This window comes from Heptranchias perlo, chromosome 26 (assembly GCF_035084215.1).
Source record: "Heptranchias perlo isolate sHepPer1 chromosome 26, sHepPer1.hap1, whole genome shotgun sequence".
Classification (NCBI taxonomy): domain Eukaryota; kingdom Metazoa; phylum Chordata; class Chondrichthyes; order Hexanchiformes; family Hexanchidae; genus Heptranchias; species Heptranchias perlo.
The window spans coordinates 6,897,458-6,921,105 of record NC_090350.1 but is presented as its reverse complement, the minus strand read 5'-3'; the positions used below and the strand labels follow the sequence as shown (position 1 = coordinate 6,921,105).

At 43.4% G+C, this 23,648-nt stretch overlaps 1 protein-coding gene across 1 annotated transcript in view; it reads right to left on the bottom strand.

Moving 5' to 3' along the window:
* Window positions 1-23,648, bottom strand: part of LOC137342492 (collagen alpha-2(IX) chain-like) — a 126,714-nt gene that overhangs the window by 52,712 nt on the left and 50,354 nt on the right. The window contains exons 16-18 of the mRNA XM_068006385.1: window positions 22,074-22,127; window positions 20,533-20,586; window positions 19,930-19,983 (exon numbers count right to left, since the gene is read on the bottom strand). Coding sequence (XP_067862486.1) covers window positions 19,930-19,983; window positions 20,533-20,586; window positions 22,074-22,127 — 162 coding nt within the window. The remainder of the gene's footprint in view (window positions 1-19,929; window positions 19,984-20,532; window positions 20,587-22,073; window positions 22,128-23,648) is intronic.

Sequence of the window (23,648 nt, the reverse complement as noted above, 5' to 3'; positions counted from 1 at the left end):
TTTCCCACAATCCCATTTAAATTCTCACTAATTTCACATTAAGTCCACTGGTCCGACTGACCTTGAAGGAATAGAGTTCCCTTTACATAAGCTGTTCAATACTTTATACAGCTCAGTGGGGTCCTCTTGACCTCTCTCTCTCTCTTTACTATAGAGCTAATGAATATTCTTAGTGAAGACACTGCCCCTTTAATAACACCACAGATTGGCAAGGTGCCCAATGCTTTGACAAGTAGAGTGGATATACTCAGGCTATTAAACTTTTAAATGTGTCGATGGTTTTAGTCAGTGAAAGGAGAGGTCTTGCAGTTATACAGTGCCTTTCATCACTTCAGGATGAAGTACTTTTGAAGTGTAGCCACTGTTGTAATATAGGAAGTGCGGCAGCCAATTAGAACACAGCAAGGTCCCACAAACAGCAATGAGATAAATGACCAGATAATCTGTTCAAGGTTTAGGGATAAATATTGGCCAACAATGGGGTTTCACATTGATACAGAATAGTGTGAGACACTGTGGGGTTTCACATTGATATGGCTGTGAGGAGGGATGATATGTTAGAAGGATCACCAAATGAGGCCACATTTGTTGAACTGAAGAACAAAAAAGGGGCAGTCACACTGCTGGGAGTGTACTATAGACCCCCAAATACTCAGAGGTAGATAGAAGAGCAAATATGTAGGCAAATTTCTGAGAAGTGCAAAAACAATAGTGCAGTAATAGTAGGGGATTTCAACTACCTGAATATTAACTGGGATAGAATCAGTGTAAAAGATATAGAGGGCACAGAATTCTTAAAATGCATTCAGGGGAACTTTTTTTTAACCAGTGCATAGCAAGCCCAACAAGAGAGGGGGCAGTTCAGGACTTAGTTTTAGGGAATGAAGTTGGGCAGTTGGAAGAGGCATTAGTGGTGGTAGTGATTATAATTCAGTTAGATTTAGCGTAGTTATGGAAAAGGACAAAGATAGAACAGGAGTAAAAATTCTCAATTGGGGAAAGGCCAATTTTACTAAGCTGAGATGTGATTTAGCAAAAGTGGACTGGAAACAGCTACATTTTAAAAAATTTGTTCATGGGATGTGGGCGTCGCTGGCAAGGCCAGCATTTATTGCCCATCCCTAATTGCCCTTGAGAAGGTGTTGGTGAGCCACCTTCTTGAACCGTTGCAGTCCATGTGGTGAAGGTTCTCCCACAGTGCTGTTAGGTAGGGAGTTCCAGGATTTTGACCCAGCAACAATGGTGGAACGGCCGATATATTTCCAAGATGGGATGGTGTGTGACTTGGAGGAGAACGTGCAGATGGTATTGTTCCCATTTGCCTGCTGCCTTTGTCCTTCTAGGTGGGAGGTGCTGTCGAAGAAGCCATGCCGAGTTGCTGCAGTGCATTCTGTAGATGGTACACTGCAGCCATGGTGTGCCGGTGGTGAAGGGAGTGTTAGGGTGGTGGATGGGGTGCCAATCAAGGAGGCTGCTTTGTCCTGGATGGTGTCGAGCTTCTTGAGTGTGTTTGGAGTTGCACTCATCCAGGCAAGTGGAGATTATTCCATCATACTCCTGACTTCTGCCTTGTAGATGGTGGAAAGGCTTTGGAAAGTCAGGAGGTGAGTCACTCGCTGCAGAATACCCAGCCTGTGACCTGCTCTTGTAGCCACAGTATTTATGTGGCTGGTCCAGTTAAGTTTCTGGTCAATGGTGATCCCCAGGATGTTGATGTTGGGGGATTCGGCGATGGTAAATCAGTGTCAGAGCAGTGGGAGACATTCAAGGGGGTGATAATGAGGATTCAGAGCAAATATGTTCCAAAAAAGAAAAAGGGTGGACTCCCAAATATAGAGCCCCCGATGTCAAGGTGCATACAGGTTAGGAAAGGCAAAAAAGGGAATTTTATGTCAGATACCAAGAGCTCAATACTGCAGAAAGCCTAGAGGAGTAAAGAAAGTGCAGGGGTGAAATTAAAAAGGAAATTAGGAAAGCAAAGAGAGGGTATGAAAAAATATAAATAAAATTAAGGAAAACCCAAAAATGTTTTATAAATACATAAAGAACAAGCGAATAACTAAGGAAAGAGTAGGGCCTATTAGAGACCAAAAAGGTAACCTGTCTGTGGAGGCGGCAGACGTGGATATGGTTCTTAATGAATACATAAGAACATAAGAAATAGGAGCAGGAGTAGGCCATACGGCCCCTCAATCTGCTCCGCCATTCAATAAGATCATGGCTGATCTTCAACCTCAACTCCACTTTCCTGCCCGATCCCCATATCCCTTGATTCCCCTAGAGTCCAAAAATCTATCGATCTCATCCTTGAATATACTCAACAACTCAGCATCCACCGCCCTCTGGGGTAGAGAATTCTAAAGAATCAAAACCCTCTGAGTGAAGAAATGCCTCCTCATCTCAGTCTTAAATGGCCGACCCCTTATTCTGTGACTGTGTCCCCTAGTTCTAGACTCTCCAGCCAGGGGAAACAATCCCTCAGCATCTACCCTGTCAAGCCCCCTCAGTATCTTATATGTTTCAATGAGATCACCCCTCATTCTTCTAAACTCCAGAGAGTGTAGGCCCATTTTACTCAACCTCTTCTCATAGGACAACCCTCTCATCCCAGGAATCAACCTAGTGAACCTTCATTGCACTGCCTCTAAGGCAAGTATATCCTTCCTTAGATAAGGAGACCAAAACTGTACGCAGTCCTCCAGGTGAAGCCTCACCAAAGCCCTGAACAATTGTAGCAAGACTTCCTTACTCTTGTGCTCCAACTGTCTTACAATAAAGGCCAACATACCATTTGCCTTCCTACTTGCTTGCTGTACCTGCATGCTAACTTTTTGTGTTTCTTGTACAAGGACATCCAAGTCTCTCTGGACACCAACATTTAATAGTTTCTCACCATTTAAAAAATATTCTGTTTTTAAATTCTTTCTACTAAAGTGAATAACCTCACATTTCCCCACATTATACTCCATCTGCCATTTTTTTGCCCACTCACTTAACCTGTCGATATCCCTTTGCAGACTCTTTGTGTCCTCCTCACAGTTTACTTTCCCACCTAGCTTTGTATCATCAGCAAACTTGGATACATTACACTCGGTCCCTTCATCTAAGTCATTAATATAGATTGTAAATAGCTGAGGCCCAAGCACTGATCCTTGCGGCACTCCACTAGTTACAACCTGCCAAACTGAGAATGACCCGTTTCTCCCTACTCCCTGTTTTCTGTCCTTTAACGAATCCTCTATCCATGCTAATATATTACCCCCAACCCCATGAGCCCTTATCTTGTGTAACAACCTTTTATGTGGCACCTTATTGAATGCGTTTTGAAAATCCAAATATATTACATCCACTGGTTCCCCTTTATCTACCCTGCTAGTTACATCCTTAAAAAACTCTAAAGATTTGTCAAACACAATTTCCCTTTCATAAAACCATGTTGACTCTGCCTAATCATATTATGATTTTCTAAGTGCCCTGTTACCACTTCCTTAATAATAGATTCCAGCATTTTCCCTACTACTGATGTCAGGCTAACTGGCCTGTAGTTCCCTGTTTTCTCTCTCCCTCCTTTCTTGAATAGCAGGGTTACATTTGTTACCTTCCAATCCACTGGGACCGTTCTAGAATCTAGGCAATTTTGGAAGATCACAACCAATGCATCCACAATCTCTGCAGCCCCTCTTTTAGAATCCTCAGATGTAGGCCATCAGGTCCAGGGGATTTATCGGCTTTAGTCCTATTAATGTCTCAAGTACTTTTTCTCTACTGATAATTACTTTAAGTTCCTCACTCTCATTAGCCCCTTGGTTCCCCACTATTTTTGGTATGCTTTCTGTGTCTTCTACTGTGAAGATAGATACAAAATATTTGTTTAATGCATCTGCCATTTCCTGATTTCCCATTATAATTTCTCTTGTTTCAGCCGCTAAGGGACCAATGTTTACTTTTGCTACTCTCTTCCTTTACATACTTGTAGAAGCTCTTACAATCCATTTTTATATTTCTTGCTAGTTTACTTTCATATTCTATTTTCTCCCTTTTTATCAATTTTTTGGTCACCCTTTGCTGGTTTCTAAAACTCTCCCAATCCTCAGGCTTACTACTCTTCTTGGCAACATTATAGGCCTCTTCTTTTAATCTAATGTTATCCTAAACTTCTTTAGTTAGCCATGGGTGGATCATTTTTCCCATGGAGTTTTTATTTCTCAATGGAGTGTTTATTTGTTGAGAATATTGAAATATTTCTTTAAATGTTTGCCATTGCTTTTCAACCATCATACCCTTTAATTTAATTTCCCAATCTACCTGAGCCAACTCTGCCCTCATACCGATGTAATTGGCTTTATTTAAGTTTAAGACTCTAGTTTCTGACTTAAGTACGTCATTCTCGAACTCAATGTGAAATTCTATCATATTATGATCACTCTTCCCCAGAGGATCCTCTACTGTGAAATTACTAATTAACCCTGTCTCATTACACAATACAAGATCTGAAGCAGCCTGTTCCCTGGTTGGTTCCATGATGTATTGCTCTAGGAAACTGTCTTGAATGCATTCCATGAACTCATCCTCCAAACGACCTTTGCCAATTTGATTTGCCCAGTCTATATGCAGATTAAAGTCCCCCATGATTACTGCATTACCATAGTTACAAGCTCCTATTATTTCATGATTAATACTCTGTCTAATGGTATTGCTACTATTAGGGGGCCTATAAATTACTGCCACCAGTGTTTTCTGCCCCTTGTTATTTCTTATTTCCACCCATACTGATTCTACTTCCTGATCTTCTGAGCCAAGATCCTTTCTCACCACTGTCCTTATGTCATCCTTTATTATTAGGGCTACACCCCCTCCTTTTCCATTCACCCTGTCTTTTCTAAACGTCATGTACCCTGGAATATTTAGTTCTCAATCTTAGTCACTTTGCAACCTCATCTCTGTAATGGCTAGTAGATCAAACCCATTTATCTCTATTTGTGCAATTAATTCATCTATCTTGTTACAAATGCTCCGTTCATGCAGAAAAAGAGTTTTTAATTTTGATTTTTTTACCATTTTTTCCTGCTTTGACCTTACTTGCTGATGCTCTATTATTGGTAAACTCTCTGTCCTTTCCTGCCACACTCTGCTTATCTTTACCCAAATCACTACATTGTTCTATTGCCTTGACTTTTCACATTAGATTTCTAAATTTCCCCTCACCTGACCCCTCCCCCGACCTTTTTAGTTTAAAGCCCCATCTACAGCCTTAGTTATTCGATTCACCAGGACACTGGTCCCAGCCCAGTTTAAGTGAGGCCCGTCCCAATGGAACAGCTCCCTCTTTCCCCAGTACTGGTGCCAGTGCCCCATGAATCGAAACCCCTGTCTCCCACACCACTCTTTGAGCCACACATTTAACTCTCTGATCTATTTGCCAATTTGTACGTGGCCCAGGTAGTAATCCAGAGATTATTACCTTTGAGGTTCTGCTTATTAATTTAGACCCTAGCTCCACAAACTGTCTCAGCAGAACCTCATTCTTAGTTCTACCTATGTCATTGATCAATACATGGACCACAACAACTGGATCCTTCCCCTCATGCTCCAAGTTCTTTTCCAGCCGCGAGGAGATGTCCTTAACCCTGGTACCGGGCAGGCAACACAGTCTTTGGGACTCGGTCATGGCTGCAGAGAACAGTATCTATCCCCCTGTATATACTGTCCCCTACCACTACCACATTCCTTTTTACTCCCCCCACTTGAATGGCCTCCTGTACCACGGTGCCGTGGTCAGTTTGCCCATCCTCCCTGCAGTCTTTGCTTTCATCTGTGCAGGTAGCAAATATCTCATACCTGTTGGACAAGGTCATTGTGTCTGTCTTCACAAAAGAGGGGGACGATGCAGACATTGTAGTTAAGGAGGAGGAGTGTGAAATATTGGATGGGATAAACATAGTGAGAGAGGAAGTATTAAGGGGATTAGCATCCTTGAAAGCAGATAAATCGCCAAGCCCGGATGAAATGTATCCCAGGCTGTTAAGAGAAGCAAGGGAGGAAATAATGGAGGCTCTGACCATCATTTTCCAATCCTCCCTGGCTACAGGCGTGGTGCTGGAGGACTGGAGGACTGCTAACGATGGACCGTTGTTTAAAAAGGAAGAAAGGAATAGACCGAGTAATTACAGGCCAGTCAGCCTAACCTCAGTGGGGGCAAATTATTGGAAACAATTCTGAGGGACAGTATTAATCGTAATTTAGAAAGGCACGGATTAATCAAGGACAGTCAGCATGGATTTGTTAAGGGAAGGTGTGTCTGATTAACATGATTGAATTTTTTGAGGATGCAACAAGGAGGGTCGATGAGGATAACGCATTTGATGTAATCTACATGGATTTAGCTAGGCTTTTGACAAGGTCCCACAAGGCAGACTGATCAGAAAAGTAAAAGCCCATGGGATCCAAGGGAATGTGGCAAATTGGATCCAAAATTGGCTCAGTGGCAGGAAGCAAAGGGTAATGGTCGACGGGTGTTTTCGGGACTGGAAGGCTGTTTCCAGTTGGGGTCCGCAGGGCTCAGCACTAGGTCCTTTGCTTTTTGTGGTATATATTAATGATTTAGACTTAAATACAGGGGACATGATTAAGAAGTTTGCAGATGATACAAAAGTAGGCCATGTGGTTGATAGTGAGGGAGAAAGCTGTAGACTGCAGGAAGATATCAATGGATTGGTCAGGTGAGAATTCAATCCGGAGAAGTGTGAGGTAATGCATTTGGGGAGGGTAAACAAGGCAAGGGAATACACAATAAACAGTAGGATACTGAGAAATGTAGAGGATCGGAGGGACCTTGGAGTGCATGTACACAGATCCCTGAAGGTAGCAGGACAGGTAGATAAGGTGGTTAAAAAGGCATATGGCGTACTTGACTTTATTAGCCGAGGCATAGAATGTAAGAGCAGGGAGAATATGCTAGGACTGTAAAAAACACTAGTTAGGCCACAGATAGAGTACTGTGTACAGTTCTGGTCACCACATTATAGGAAAGATGTGATTGCACTAGAGAGGGTACAGGGAGGATTTACGAGGATGTTGCCAGGACTGGAGTATTTTAGCTATGAGGAAAGATTGGATAGGCTGGGGTTGTTTTCTTTGAAACAGAGGAGGCTGAGAGGAGATTTAATTGAGATGTATAAAATTATGAGGGGCCTAGATAGAGTGGTTAGGCATGACCTATTTCTCTTAGCAGAGAGGTCAATAACCAGGGGGCATAGATTTAAAGTAATTGGTAGAAGTGGCTACAAGAGCAGGTCAGAGGCTTGGTATTCTGCGGCGAATGACTCACCTCCTGACTCCCCAAAGCCTTTCCACCATCTACAAGGCACAAGTCAGGAATGTGATGGAATACTCTCCACTTGCCTGGATGAGTACAGTTCCAACAACACTCAAGAAACTCGACACCATCCAGGACACCACCCTAAACATTCACTCCCTTCACCACCGTGCACAGTGGCTGCAGTGTGTACCATCCACAGGATGCACTGCAGCAATTCACCAAGGCTTCTTCGACAGCACCTCCCTAACCCGCGATCTCTACCACCTAGAAGGACAAGGGCAGCAGGCACATGGGAACAACACCACCTGCACGTTCCCCTCCAAGTCACACACCATCCCGACTTGGAAATATATCGCTGTTCCTTCATCGTCGCTGGGTCAAAATCCTGGAACTCCCTTCCTAACAGCACTTGAGGAGAACCTTCACCACACGGACTGCAGCGGTTCAAGAAGGCGGCTCACCACCACCTTCTCAAGGGCAATTAGGGATAGGCAATAAATGCCGGCCTCGCCAGCGACGCCCACATCCCATGAACGAATATAAAAAAAAGACACTGTGGGGTTTCACTTTATACAGAATAGTGTGAGACACTGTGCCATTTCACATTCATACAGAATAGTGTAATAGACTATGGGGTTCACATTGACACAGAATAGTAAGAGAGAATGCTGTTTCACACTTTTACAGAGTAGTGTGAGACTGCGATTTCTCATTAATACAGAATAGTGCGAAACACTGTGCAGTCTCACATTGATACAGAATAGTGTGAGACACCGTGGTGTTTCACATTGATACCATAAGACCATAAAAGATAGGAGCAGGAGTAGGCCACTTGGCCCCTCGAGCCTGCTCCGCCATTCAATGAGATCATGACTGATCTGATTTTTACATCCACTCCACTTTCCCGCCCTTTCCCCATATCCTTTGACTCCCTTGTGATCAAAAATTTGTCTAACCCAGCCTTGAATGTATTCAATGACTCAGCCTCCACAGCTTTTTGGGGTAAAGAATTCCAAAGAATCATGACCCTCTGGGAGAAGAAATTCCTCCTCATTTCCGTCTTAAACGGGCGACCCCTTATTCTGAGACTATGCCCCCTAGTTTTAGATTCCCCTACGAGGGGTAACATCCTCTCAGCATCTACTCTATCGAGTCCCCTCAGAATATTATATGCTTCAATAAGATCTCCTCTCATTCTTCTAAACTCCAATGAGTATAGACCCAACCTGTTCAATCTTTCCTCATAAGACAACCCTTCCATACCCGGGATCAACCTAGTGAATCTTCTCTGAACTGCCTCCAATGCAAGTATGTCCTTCCTTAAATAAGGGCACCAGAACTGTATGCAGTACTCCAGGTGTGGTCTCACCAGCACCCTGTACAGTTGTAGCATGACTTCCCTGCTTTTATACTCCATCCCCCTAGAAATAAAGGCCAATATTCCGTTTGCCTTCTGGATTACCTGCTGCACCTGTATGTTGACTTTTTGTGTTTCATGTACGAGGACACCCTCTGCATTTTGTAGTATTTCTCCATTCAAATAATATTTTGCTTTTTTATTGTTCCTCCCAAAGTGGATGACTTCACATTTTCCCACATTATATTCCATCTGCCAAATTTTTGCCCATTCGCTCAACCTGTCAATATCCCTTTGCAGACACTTTGTGTCCTCATCACAACTTGCTTTTCCACCTATCTTTGTATCATCAGCAAATTTGGCCACAAGACACTCTGTTCCTTCATCCAAGTCATTGATATATATTGTAAATAGTTGAGGCCCCAGCACTGAGCCCTGCAGCACCCCACTAGTTACAGATTGCCATTTTGAAAATGACCCTTTTATCCCGACTCTTTGTTTTCTGTTAGTTAGCCAATCCTCTATCCATGCCAGTATATTACCCCCAACACCATGAGCTCTTATCTTGTGTAGTAATCTTTTATGTGGCATCTTATCGAATACCTTTTGGAAATCCAAATATACTGCATCCATTGGTTCCCCTTTATCCACCCTGCCCGTTACTTCCTCAAAGAACTCTAATAAATTTGTCAGACACGATTTCCCCTTCATAAAACCATGTTGACTCTCCTTGATTGTATTATGAGTCGCCAAATGTCCTGCTACTACTTCCTTAATAATGGATTTTAGCATTTTTCCAATGACCGATGTTAGGCTAACTGGTCTATAGTTACCTGCTTTCTGTCTCACTCCCTTCTTGAATAGGGGTGTTACGTTTGAGGATTTCCAATCCGCTGGGGCCTTTCCAGAATCTAGTGAATTCTGGAAGATTACAACCAATGCATCCACTATCTCTGTAGCCACTTCCTTTAAGACCCTCGGATGCAAGCCATCAGGTCCAGGGGACTTGTCAGCCTTTAGACCCATTAGTTTACCTCGTACTTTTTCTCTAATGATAGTGATTGTTTTTAGTTCTTCCCTCCCCTTTGCCCCTTGATTTTCTACTATTATTGGTATATTATTAGTGTCTTCTACTGTGAAGACAGATACAAAATATCTGTTCAATTCCTCTGACAATTCCTTGTTTTCCATTATTATTTCCCCAGTCTCATCCTCTGAGGGACCAATGTTTACTTTAGCTACCCTCTTCCTTTTTATATACTTGTAGAAGCTTTTACTGTCAATTTTTATATTTCTTGCTAGTATACTCTCATAATTTATTTTCTCCCTCTTTATTATTCTTTTAGTCATCCTTTGCTGGTTTTTAAAGTTTTCCCAATCTTCGAGCTTACCAGTAATCTTTGCCATATTGTATGCTTTTTCTTTTAACCTGATACCATCCTTTATTTCCTTAGTTAGCCATGGTTGGTTCACCCTTTTTGTGGAGTCTTTCCTCCTCACAGAGATATATTTTTGTTGCGAGTCATAAAATATCTTTTTAAATAAAGAATATTGTGAGACACTGAGCGATTTCACATTGATACAGAACAATGTCAGACATTGTAGAGTTTCACAATGATACAGAATAGTGTGAGACACTACGGTGTCACATTGATAAAGAATATTGGGAGACACTGAGCGATTTCACATTGATACAGAACAATGTCAGACACTGTAGAGTTTCACATTGATACAGAATAGTGTGAGACACTACGGTGTCACATTGATAAAGAATATTGTGAGACACTGAGCGATTTCACATTGATACAGAACAATGTCAGACACTGTAGAGTTTCACATTGATACAGAATAGTGTGAGACACTACGGTGTCACATTGATAAAGAATAGTGTGAGACACTACGGTGTCACATTGATAAAGAATAGTATGAGACACTACGGTGTCACATTGATAAAGAATAGTGTGAGACACTACGGTGTCACATTGATAAAGAATAGTGTGAGTCACTATGGTGTCACATTGATAAAGAATAGTGTGAGTCACTACGGTGTCACATTGATACAGAATAGTGTGAGACACTACGGTGTCACATTGATACAGAATAGTGTGAGTCACTACGGTGTCACATTGATACAGAATAGTGTGAGACACTACAGTGTCACATTGATAAAGAATAGTGTGAGACACTACGGTGTCACATTGATACAGAATAGTGTGAGACACTACGGTGTCACATTGATAAAGAATAGTGTGAGACACTACGGTGTCACATTGATAAAGAATAGTGTGAGACACTACGGTGTCACATTGATACAGAATAGTGTGAGACACTATGGTGTCACATTGATACAGAATAGTGTGAAACACTACAGTGTCACATTGATACAGAATAGTGTGAGACACTAAAGTGTCACATTGATACAGAATAGTGTGAGACACTAAAGTGTCACATTGATACAGAATAGTATGAGACACTACAGTGTCAGATTGATAAAGAATAGTGTGAGACACTACAGTGTCAGATTGATAAAGAATAGTGTGAGGCATTACGATGTCACATTGATAAAGAATAGTGTGAGACACTACGGTGTCACATTGATACAGAATAGTGTGAGACACTATTATGTACAAAATTATGAGGGGCACAGATAGGATGGATACTAAGGAGCTTTTTCCCTTCGTTGAAGGTTCTATAACAAGGGGACATAGATTCAAGGTAAAAGGCGGGAGGTTTAGAGGGGATTTGAGAAAGAACTTTTTCACCCAGAGGGTGGTTGGAGTCTGGAACTCACTGCCTGAAAGGGTTGTGGAGGCAGGAACCCTCACAACATTCAAGAAGCATTTGGATGAGCACTTGAAATGCCATAGCATACAAGGCTACGGACCAAATGCTGGAATATGGGATTAGAGTAGACAGGGCTGATGTCAGATTGATAAAGAATAGTGTGAAACACTACGGTGTCACATTGATACAGAATAGTATGAGACACTACGGTGTCACATTGATACAGAACAGGGTGAGACACTGTCAGGTTTCACATTGATACCGAACAGTGTGATAGACTACGGGGTTTCATGTTGGTCAATTACATTGTGTGACACTATGGAGTTTCACATTGATACCGAATAGTGTGAGAGATTGTGATGTTTCACTTTGATACACAATAGTGTGAGAGACTGCGGTTTCACAATGATATCGAACAGTCTTATAGACTATGGAGTTTCACACTGATGCAGACTGTATGATACACTTTGCGGTTTCACATTGGTACAGAAGTTTGAGACAGTGTGCGTTTTGATATGGATACAGAATAATGTGAGATACTTTTGGGTTTCACACTGATAAACAAAGGTTTGTGACATTATGGGGTTCCACATTGATACCGAACAGTGTAAGATATTTTGGGGTTTTGCTTTGATACGGAACATGGTGAGAAACTGTGGAATTTCACAATGATACAGAACAGTGTGAGGCAGTGTGCGTTTTGACATTGATACTGAACAAGGTGAGATACTGTGGAGTTTCACATTTATTCAGAATAGTGTGAGAAACTGTGGGGTTTCACATTGAAAGGTGTGAGACACGGTGGGGTTTCACATCGATATAGAACAGTGTCAGACACCGTGGGGATTCACATTTATACAGATTAGTGTGAGGCACTGTGGTGTTTCACATAGATACAAAGTAGTATGAGACAGTGTGCGTTTTGATATTGATACAGAACAGTGTGAGATATGGTGGGGTTTCACATTGACACGATGAGACACGATGTGGTTTCACGTTGATACAGAATGGTCTGATACACTATGGCATTTCAGATTGACATACAACAGTGAGAGACACTGTGCCATCTCACAATAATACAGAATAGTGTGAGACACTGCGGTTTCACATTGATACCGAATAGTGTGGTAGACTGTGGGGTTTCACATTGATACAGAATCGTGTGAGAGACTGCGGTTTCACATTTATACAGAATAGAGTGAAAAGCTGTGGGCTTTCACCTTGGTATAGAATAGTGTGAGACACTGTGCGATTTCACATTGATACAGATCAGTGTGAGATGCTATGGGGTTTCACATTAATACAGATCAGCGTGAGACACTGTGGAGTTTCACATTCATAAATAACAGTGTGAGACACTGTGGCCCAGAACAGTGTTTGACACTGTGAGGATTCACAATGATCCTGAAGGTACTGAGACACTGAGAATTTTCACACTGATCCATTATAGTGTGAGACACTACTGAGTTTCAGATTGAAAGAGAAGAGAGTGAGGCACTGTGTGGTTTCACTCTGATCCAGAATAGTGCAAGAGATTGAGGGGTTTCACATTGATGCAGAATAGTGTGAGAAACTGCGGTTTCACAATTTTACTGAACAGTGTGATAGACTATGGAGTTTCACATTGACACAGAATAGTATAAGACACTGAGGGGTTTCACATTGATACAGAACAGTTTGAGACAGTGTGCGTTTCGATTTGGATACAGAATAGTGTGAGACACTGTGGGGTTTCACATTGATCATTGTGAGACACGGTAGGGTTTCACGTTGATACAGAACAGTGTCAGGTACAGTGGGGATTCACAATGATACAGATTAGTGTGAGACACTGTGGGGTTTCACAATAATACACAATAATGTGAGACACTGTGGTATTTCACACTGATACAGAATAGTGTGAGACACTGTGGGGTTTCTCATTGATACAGAATAGTGTGACACTTCTTGGTTTCACATTGATACAGAAGTGTGAGACACTGTGGAGTTTCACACTGATACAGAATAGTGTGAGAAACTGTAGGGTTTCACAATGTTACAGAATAGTGTGAGACACTGCGGTTTCACATTGATACAAAATAGTGTGAGACACTGTGGGGTTTCTCATTGATACAGAAGTGTGAGATACTGTAGGGTTTTATACTGATACAGAACAGTGGGAGAAACTGTGCGATTTCACAGTGAAAGGTGTGAAACACGGTGGGGTTTCACATTGATCGAGGACAGTGTCAGATACTGTGGGGTTTCACATTGATACAGATTAGTGTGAGACACTGTGGGGTTTCACATTGATACAGAACAGCGTGAGACACTATGCGTTTTCACGTTGATTCAGAACTGTCTGAGACACTGTTGTAGTTTCATGTTGATACACAACAGTGTAAGACTCTGTGGAGTATAGTGTAAGGCACTATGGGGTTTCACACTAACACAGAAAAGTGTGAGACACTGTGAAGTTTCACACTGACCCATAATAATGTGAGACACTGTTGAGTTTCAGTTTGAAAGAGAACAGTCTGAGACACTGTGCAGGTTCACATTCATCAACAACAGTATGAGACACTGTGGTTTCACTCTGATCCAGAATAGTGAGAGAGCACATTGGGATTTCACACTGATACAGAATAGCAAGAGAGACTGAAGGGTTTCACATTGATACAGAATAGTACAAGACACTGTGGTATTTCAGAAAGATACAGAATAGTGTGAGACACTTCACAGTTTCACATTGATACAGAAGTGTGAGACTGTGCATTTTGATATGGATACAGAATAGTGTGAGATACTTTGGGGTTTCACATTGATAAAGAAGTGTGAGACACTGTGGGTTTTCACACTGATACAGAACAGTGTGAGACACTGTGGGTTTTCACACTGATACAGAACAGTGTGAGACACTGTGTGGTTTCATATTGATACAGAGCAGTGAGAGAAACTGTCAGGTTTCACAATGATACAGAATAATGTGAGACACTGTGCGATTTCACTTTTATACAGACCAATGTGAGACTGTGCAGTTTTATGTTCATACAGAACAGTGTGAGAAACTGTGGGGTTTCACCTTGATACAGAACTGTGTGAGACACTGTGGGGTTTCACACTGATTCAGAATAGTGTGAGAAACTGTGGGGTTTCCCATTGATCCAGAATAGTGTGAGACACTTTGTGGTTTCACATTGATACAGAATAACGTGAGACACTGTGGGGTTTCACATTGATACAGAATAACGTGAGACACTGTGGGGTTTCACATTGATACAGAATAACGTGAGACACTGTGGGGTTTCACATTGATACAGAATAACGTGAGACACTGTGGGGTTTCACATTGATACAGAATAACGTGAGACACTGTGGGGTTTCACATTGATACAGAATAACGTGAGACACTGTGGGGTTTCACATTGATACAGAATAACGTGAGACACTGGGGTTTCATATTGATACAGAATAACGTGAGACACTGTGGGGTTTCACATTGATACACAATAGTATGAGACATTGCGCGGTTTCACACTGAAAGCTGTAAAACACGGTGGGATTTCATATTGATACAGAACCGTGTGAGAGACTGAGATTTCACATTGATACAAAATAGTTTGAGACATTGTGGGGTTTCACATTTATGAAGAATAGTATGAAAAGCTGAGGGCTTTCACATTGATATAGTGTGAGACACAGTGTGGTTTCACAATGATACAGAATATTGTGAGACAATGTGGAGTTTCACATTAATACACAATAGTGTGAGAGACTGCTGGGTTTCACATTGATACAGAACAGTGTGAGACATTGTGGGGTTTCACATTGATCACAATAGTGTGAGAAACTGTGGGGTTTCACAATGATACAGAATATTGTGAGACAATGTGGAGTTTCACATTAATACACAATAGTGTGAGAGACTGTGGGGTTTCACATTGATACACAATAGTGTGAGAGACTGTGGGGTTTCACATTGATACACAATAGTGTGAGAGACTGTGGGGTTTCACATTGATACTGAATAGTGTGGGACACTGTGGGGTTTCACATTGATACACAATAGTGTGAGAAACTGTGGAGTTTCACATTGATACTGAATAGTGTGGGACACTGTGGGGTTTCACATTGATCACAATAGTGTGGGACACTGTGGGGTTTCACATTGATCACAATAGTGTGGGACACTGTGGGGTTTCACATTGATCACAATAGTGTGGGACACTGTGGGGTTTCACATTGATACAGAATAGTGTGGGACACTGTGGGGTTTCACATTGATCACAATAGTGTGGGACACTGTGGGGTTTCACATTGATACAGAATAGTGTGGGACACTGTGGGGTTTCACATTGATCACAATAGTGTGGGACACTGTGGGGTTTCACATTGATCACAATAGTGTGGGACACTGTGGGGTTTCACATTGATACACAATAGTGTGGGACACTGTGGAGTTTCACATTGATCACAATAGTGTGGGACACTGTGGGGTTTCACATTGATACAGAATAGTGTGGGACACTGTGGGGTTTCACATTGATCACAATAGTGTGGGACACTGTGGGGTTTCACATTGATACACAATAGTGTGGGACACTGTGGGGTTTCATATTGATACAGAATAGTGTGGGACACTGGGGTTTCACATTGATCACAATAGTGTGGGACACTGTGGGGTTTCACATTGATACAGAATAGTGTGGGACATTGTGGGGTTTCACATTGATACAGAATAGTGTGAGACATTGTGGGGTTGCACATTGATACAGAATAGTGTGGGACATTGTGGGGTTTCACATTGATCACAATAGTGTGGGACACTGTGGGGTTTCACATTGATACACAATAGTGTGAGAAACTGTGGGGTTTCATATTGATACAGAATAGTGTGGGACACTGTGGAGTTTCACATTGATACAGAATAGTGTGAGACACTGTGGGGTTTCATATTGATACAGAATAGTGTGAGACACTGTGGGGTTTCACATTGATACAGAATAGTGTGAGACACTGTGGGGTTTCATATTGATACAGAATAGTGTGAGACACTGTGGGGTTTCACATTGATACAGAATAGTGTGAGAAACTGTGGAGTTTCACATTGATACAGAATAGTGTGAGACACTGTGGGGTTTCATATTGATACAGAATAGTGTGGGACACTGTGGGGTTTCACATTGATACAGAATAGTGTGAGACATTGTGGGGTTGCACATTGATACAGAATAGTGTGAGACATTGTGGGGTTTCACATTGATACTGAATAGTGTGGGACACTGTGGGGTTTCACATTGATACAGAATAGTGTGAGAAACTGCGGTACCCCACTAGTCACCGCCTGCCACCCCGAAAAAGACCCATTCATACCTACTCTCTGTTTCCTGTCTGTTAACCAATTTTTAATCTATGCCAGTATATTACTCCCAATCCCATGTGCTTTAATTTTGCACACTAACCTCTTGTGTGGGACTCTATCAAAAGCCTTCTGAAAATCCAAATAAACCACATCCACTGGTTCTCCCTTATCTATTCTACCAGTTATATCCTCAAAAAACTCCACTATGTTTGACAAACATGATTTCCCTTTCATAAATATGTGTTGACTTTGTCTAATCCCGTTGATATTTTTAAGTGTCCTGTTATCACATCCTTTTAATAGACTCTAGCATTTTCCCTACTACTGATGTTAGGTTAACTGGTCTGTAGTTCCCTGTTTTCTCTCTCCGTCCTTTTTTAAATAGTGGGGTTACATTTGCCACCCTCCAATCTGCAGGAACTGTTCCATAATCTATAGAATTTTGGAAGATGACAACTAATGCATCCATTATTTCCATGGCTACCTCTTTTAGTACTCTGGGATGCAGATTATCAGGTCCTGGGGATTTATCGGCTTTCAGTCCCATTAATTTCTCCAGCACTTTTTTTTTACGAATACTAATTTCCTTTAATTCCTCCTTCTCACTGGACCCTTGGTTCCCTAGCATTTCTGGGAAGTTATTTGTGTCCTCTTCTGTGAAGACAGAACCAAAGTATTTGTTTAATTGCTCTGCCATTTCCTTGTTCCCCATTATAAATTCTCCCGTTTCTGACTGGAAGGGACCTACATTTGTCTTCACTAATCTTTTTCTTTTTACATACTTGTAGAAGCTTTTACGTCCACTTTTATGTTCCTTGCAAGTTTACTCTCATTCTCTATTTTTCCCCTCTTAATCAATCTCTTGGTCTTTTTTTGCTGAATTCTAAACTGCTCCCAATCCTCAGGCTTGCTACTTTTTCTGGCAACTTTATATGATTCCTCTTTGGATCTAATACTATCCTTAATTTCTTTTGTTAGCCGTGGTTGGGCCACTTTTCCTTTTGTGTTTTTGCGCCAGAAATAATTGTTGCAATGTATGAATTCGTTCCTTAAATGTTAACCATTGCCAATCCACTGTCATACCTTTTAATGAAGCTTCCCAATCTATCATAGAAACATATGAAGTTCTTACAGGGCTCGACAGGGTAGATGCAGGGAGGATGTTTCCCCTGGCTGGGGAGTCTGGAACCAGGGGTCACAGTCTCAGAATAAAGGGTAGGCCATTTAGGACTGAGATAAGGAGAAATTTCTTCACTCAGAGGGTGGTGAATCTTTGGAATTCTCTACCCCAGAGGGCTGTGGAGGCTCAGTCATTGAGTACATTCAAAACAGAGATTGATAGATTTCTAGATATTAAAGGCATCAAGGGATATGGGGATGGTGCAGGAAAATGGCGTTGAGGTAGAAGATTGTTGGTCTTGTTGAATGGCAGAGCAAGCTCGAGGGGCTGGATGGCCTACTCCTGCTCCTATTTCTTATGTTCTTATGGATACAGAAGTGTGAGATACTATGGGGTTTCACTCTGATACACAACAGTGTGAGACACGATGCAGTTTCACGTCAAGACAGAACAGTGTGAGACACTATGTGGTTTTACATTGATACAGAACAGTGTGAGACACTGTGGGGTTTTACATTGATACAAAATAGTGTGAGACACTGTGGGATTTCACTTTGATACAGAACAGTGTGAGACACTGTAGGCAGGCAATTGGGACTAGCTTAGTGGTATAAACTGGGCGACATGGACATGTTGGGCCGAAGGGCCTGTTTCCATGTTGTAACTTCTATGATTCTATCTATGACTGTAGGGTTTTACATTGATACGGAACAGTTTGAGACACTGTGAGGAATCACATTGATACAGAATAGTGTGAGACACTGTGAGGAATCACACTGATACAGAATAGTGTGAGACACTGTGAGGAATCACACTGATACAGAATAGTGTGAGACACTGTGAGGAATCACATTGATACAGAATAGTGTGAGACACTGTGAGGAATCACACTGATACACAATAGTGTGAGGATTCACAGTGGTGCAGAACATTGTGGCACAGCTTGGTTTCATAATGATCCCGATCAGTGTGTGCACTTCATATCAGGAAACAGAACCTATAGTTCTTTGTCTTTTTCATTACCACAGTTTGGACTCAAACATGGTGATAGGTTTCTGTACATGGCTGGGTTACAAGTGGGCCGTACAGTCCAAGATGGGAGTGAATCGTTAACTTTTATCCACTGTGTACTGTACACGTACAGGAGTTGACACTGAGACACACACGGGCCGTACAGTACCAGACAGGAGTGAATCGTTCCCTTTTACCCACTGTGTACTGTACACGTACATGAGCTGACACTGAGACACACACAGGCCATACAGTACCAGACAGGAGTGAATCGTTCCCTTTTATCCACTGTGTACTTTACATGTACAGGAGCTATCACTGAGACACACACAGGCCATACAGTACCAGACAGGAGTGAATCGTTCCCTTTACCCGCTGTGTACTGTACATGAGCTGACACTGAGATCTGTTCATTCTTCACAGGCTGGGAGTTGAGGCTGGGACAGTATAGTCTTTATGTCTAACACTACCCCTGGAGCTGCCTTTACCCACTTTGCCATCAAGGGAGATCCTAACTGTTTTTTCGGGGGGCAGGGGTGGGGTCCAAATGGACAAATAGTAGCAATAAGGACGTGGCTCAGTTCTTTTGATTGGCCCAATACTTATGAAAATTCCGGAATAAGCTTTGCCTGGAGCAGAGTTTTTGGATTGGGAATCCTCTCGAACTGGAGCTGATGGGAAGGAAGCCTGTGTGTGTGAACCATGTGCTGCTGTAACCAGGCCTCCCCGAGAGACATGGTTTTGGTCCTAACCGCACTGACCCTCGGTGAAGAATCATAGAATCTTACAGCACAGAAGGCAGCCATTCGGCCCATCATGCCTGTGCCGGCTCTTTGAAAGAACCATCCAATCAGTCCCACTCCCCTGCCCTCTTCCCACGGCCCTGCACATTTTATCCTTTTCGAGTACATATTTTCAAGTTTGAATCTTTCATTAATTCCCCAAGGAAAGATTACAGCCTCCCCTAACCCAGCTCCGATCTTTTCACTGTTAAATACCTGCATACCAGGAACCCCGGGGGTGCCATCCTTGCCATCGATGCCTGGTAATCCCTGGAATAAAACACACAGGAAACAGAGAGAATCAGCGTGTGGAGAATGAGTGCAAGGTTAGTCCATCAGGAACGCTCAGCGGGTCAGCTCTCGTGTTCCAGTTTTCTGCCGCTCGTTCCTTCTCCTGTGCTGAGGTGCAGGTTCTGCCCCTTCCTGGTAGCCCTCCGGTACCTGGCAGGAGAAGCAATCCACCACGGCAGTGGGTGCAGGTGGGACATTCCACCACAGAGGGCATCGCTACCAAGCCCGATCTCATCCCCCGCCCAACGTCCATACCTTCCAACGCCAGGTATCAGGGGCGGGAAGGTTGTCCCAGTCAACACTGAGCCCAAACTGCAGCACCCTGGCCAGCCCCTTGGCTGGGATCAGCAAGTCACGTACAGACTGGAGATAGAAATCTGTCACCAGCCTGGGCTGTACGGCTCAGCAACAACTCGACCTCGCAAGTGGCAACTCAGCCTGGAACACGGGCTAAAATAACTCACCGCCTGGCACCGTTCACCCCCATTTTGGAGCCAATTGTTATTAATTGAATATAAAATGACTCACGTTTTGTCCCTTGAGTCCAGTTAGACCTTGGCGCCCCTGTTGCCCTCGTGCTCCCTGTAAAGTGACAGGACAGTCAGACACCAGTAAATAAGTGAAGAGCTGAGCAATCAGACAACGTTTCTATCTGAACACATTTTACAAAGAGGAAAATGATGTGAGACACACGAACCACAGAGAGGAAGAGAGACAGCAGAAGGTGTAATGTTATCAAGACCTGATGGAGCGAATCCTGCACTCCCAGCATGGAACCACACTCAACAAGTAGTGCGGGTCGGAGAATCAGGCTACAAAGTTGTAGCTCCCTGCAAACATACTCTCTACTGGAATCGTGCAGTTAGCTCTTACAGGAAAATTACACTTCAACCAACACACTTTAATGTTGTGCGATACTCTTAACCGATCCCTTCAAATTATCCTCCCGACTATCATCAATACTGACAGGCCTGTACCCACCAGTACTGCTTCCCAATTATACCCATCCCCAATGACAGGCCTGTACCCACCTGTACTTCACCCCAATGACAGGCCTGTACCCACCTGTACTTCACCCCAATGACAGGCCTGTACCCACCTGTACTTCACCCCAATGACAGGCCTGTACCCACCTGTCCTTCACCCCAATGACAGGCCTGTACCCACCTGTCCTTCACCCCAATGACAGGCCTGTACCCACCTGTACTTCACCCCAATGACAGGCCTGTACCCACCTGTACTTCACCCCAATGACAGGCCTGTACCCACCTGTACTTCACCCCAATGACAGGCCTGTACCCACCTGTACTTCACCCCAATGACAGGCCTGTACCCACCTGTCCTTCACCCCAATGACAGGCCTGTACCCACCTGTACTTCACCTTGTGGTTGGCCAACTCACGCAGTCCAGTGAACAGAATGGTTTTGGATTGTACTGTGTCCGGGAGTAAGAGCAGGAAGCCCCCCCGTCCCCGCCCCCTCCCTCCAACTGCGAAACAGGAAGATCTCAAACTGCTGGAGACCCTACTCTGTCACCAGAAGTGTGGCAAAGCGGGACTCTCGGCTGCTCTCGGAGAGGACAGTGGCCCTGTCCCAAATCAGAGTGCCCCCAGACACAAATTGAAACTGCTGTAGGGAGGACGGGCAGAAGACAAGACAACCTCCCCTCCCCCCACCCCCCTCCCCCCCTCCCACAGTCCAATCAGGATTTCCAACACTGGGTAAATGGGGTGGAAACCCCGTGGATTGGGACTTTGCCCCTAATTGCAGCCTCTCCTGTGGAATTGTGTCCTCACCCCCGTCCCCTGGTCCCCAGAATATCTTGATCTGAGAGTGGACACTGTGTCCTGTCTGGGTGCTGGATTCTGTTACCACACACAACAGATGCTCGACTAATTCCCCTACATTACAAAAATGGCTACACTTCTAAAATGTTTCATTGGTTACTAAAGCTCCTTGGGACATCCTGAGGTTGTGGAAGTTGCTGTATAAATACAAGCTCTTCCTTTCTTTTACTTCATTAACGTGGGTTCAGGCTGAGGCTGAGGGACAATTTTGAAATGACTCACCGGATCTCCTTTGTCACCAAAATCTCCTAGGGGTCCCTCAGGACCTTGTTTACCCTGGAAGGAGAGAGTAAGACATGCAATCCATCAGATCAAAGGTTTAAACATGGAAATAATTCAAGGAGCTGGGTCTGTCGTGATGACGAAGGAGCTCGTGAATGGGTGAAGAATGATTAACAGTAGCTTCAGTCAACTGAAGCCATTCCCCATCATCAGCCCATTGACACATTCCTGAGACTGATGGGCTTTTTAAGCTCTATTGATTATAACAGAACTTCACCTGCATCAGCAGACAGTCTGTTACAATGGGAGCTCTCCAATCACAGCTTGTTGCAATGGGAAGCTTGTGTTCGAGGCATCACAGAGACCCAATTCAAGGTTGCGAAGGGGGTTGGACAAAGTTAACCCAGGCAAATTGCTCCCGATGGTGAAGGGTTCAAATCTTAGGGGAAACGATATTAGGAAATTAGGAACGAGAGGGGGAGTCAAACAGGACAATGCCAGCCAAAGGGTAATCGAGTCACGGAACAAGTTATTGTGGAAGGACAAGGAAAGGGAGCAGTGTAAAGGGATCAAGAGATCAATGACCTTCTGGAAAAGAAGGATTGAGGCAAACAGTGAGAAGGTGGGTAGGTGGGGTCGAGGGATACGGTGAGAAGGTGGGGTTGAGGGATATGGTGAAAAGGTGGGTGGGTGGGATCGAGGGATACGGTGAGAAGGCGGGTAGGTAGGGTCGAGGGATACGATGAGAAGGTGGGTAGGTGGGGCTGAGAGATACAGTGAGAGGGTGGGGTTGAGGGATATGGTGGGTAGGTGGGTGGGTGGGGTTGAGGGATGTGGGGAGAAGGTGAGTTTGAGGGATACGGTGAGCAGGTGGGTTTGAGGGAAACGGTGAGAAAGTGGGTTTGAGGGATACGGTGAGCAGGTGGGTAGATGGGGTTGAGGGATACGATGGGTAAGGTGAGCTTGAAGGATATGATGAGAAGGTGGGTAGGTGATTGAGGGATACATTAGGGAGCAGCGATCGTAGTATAAGGTTTAGAATAGCAATGGAAAAGGGTATGGACCGCTCTTAAGTAAAAATACTCAACTGGAGGAGGGCCAACTTCAATGGGTTGAGAATGGATTTGGCCCGGGTAAATTGGAATCAAAGATTGGCAGGCAAAACTGCAATTGAACAGCCTTTAAGGAAGAGATGGTTCAGGTACAGTCTAGGCACATTCCCACGAGGCAGAAAGGTAGGGCTACTAAAGCCAGAGCTCCCTGGATGACAAAAGAGATAGAGAGTAAGATGAAATGGAAAAAAGGGGCGTAGGACAGATATCAGATTGATAATAAAAGTGAGAACCAGGCAAAATATAGAAAGTTCAGAGGGGAAGTGAAAAAGGAAATAAGAGGCAAACATAAAAGGGAATCCAAAAGTCTTCTACAGGCATGTAAACAGTAAACAGGTAGTAAGAGGAGGGGTGGGGCTGATTAGGGACCAAAAAGATGATCTACTAATGGAGGCAGAGGGGATGGCTGAGGTACTAAATGAGTACTTTGCATCTGTCTTTACCAAGGAAGAAGATGCTGCCA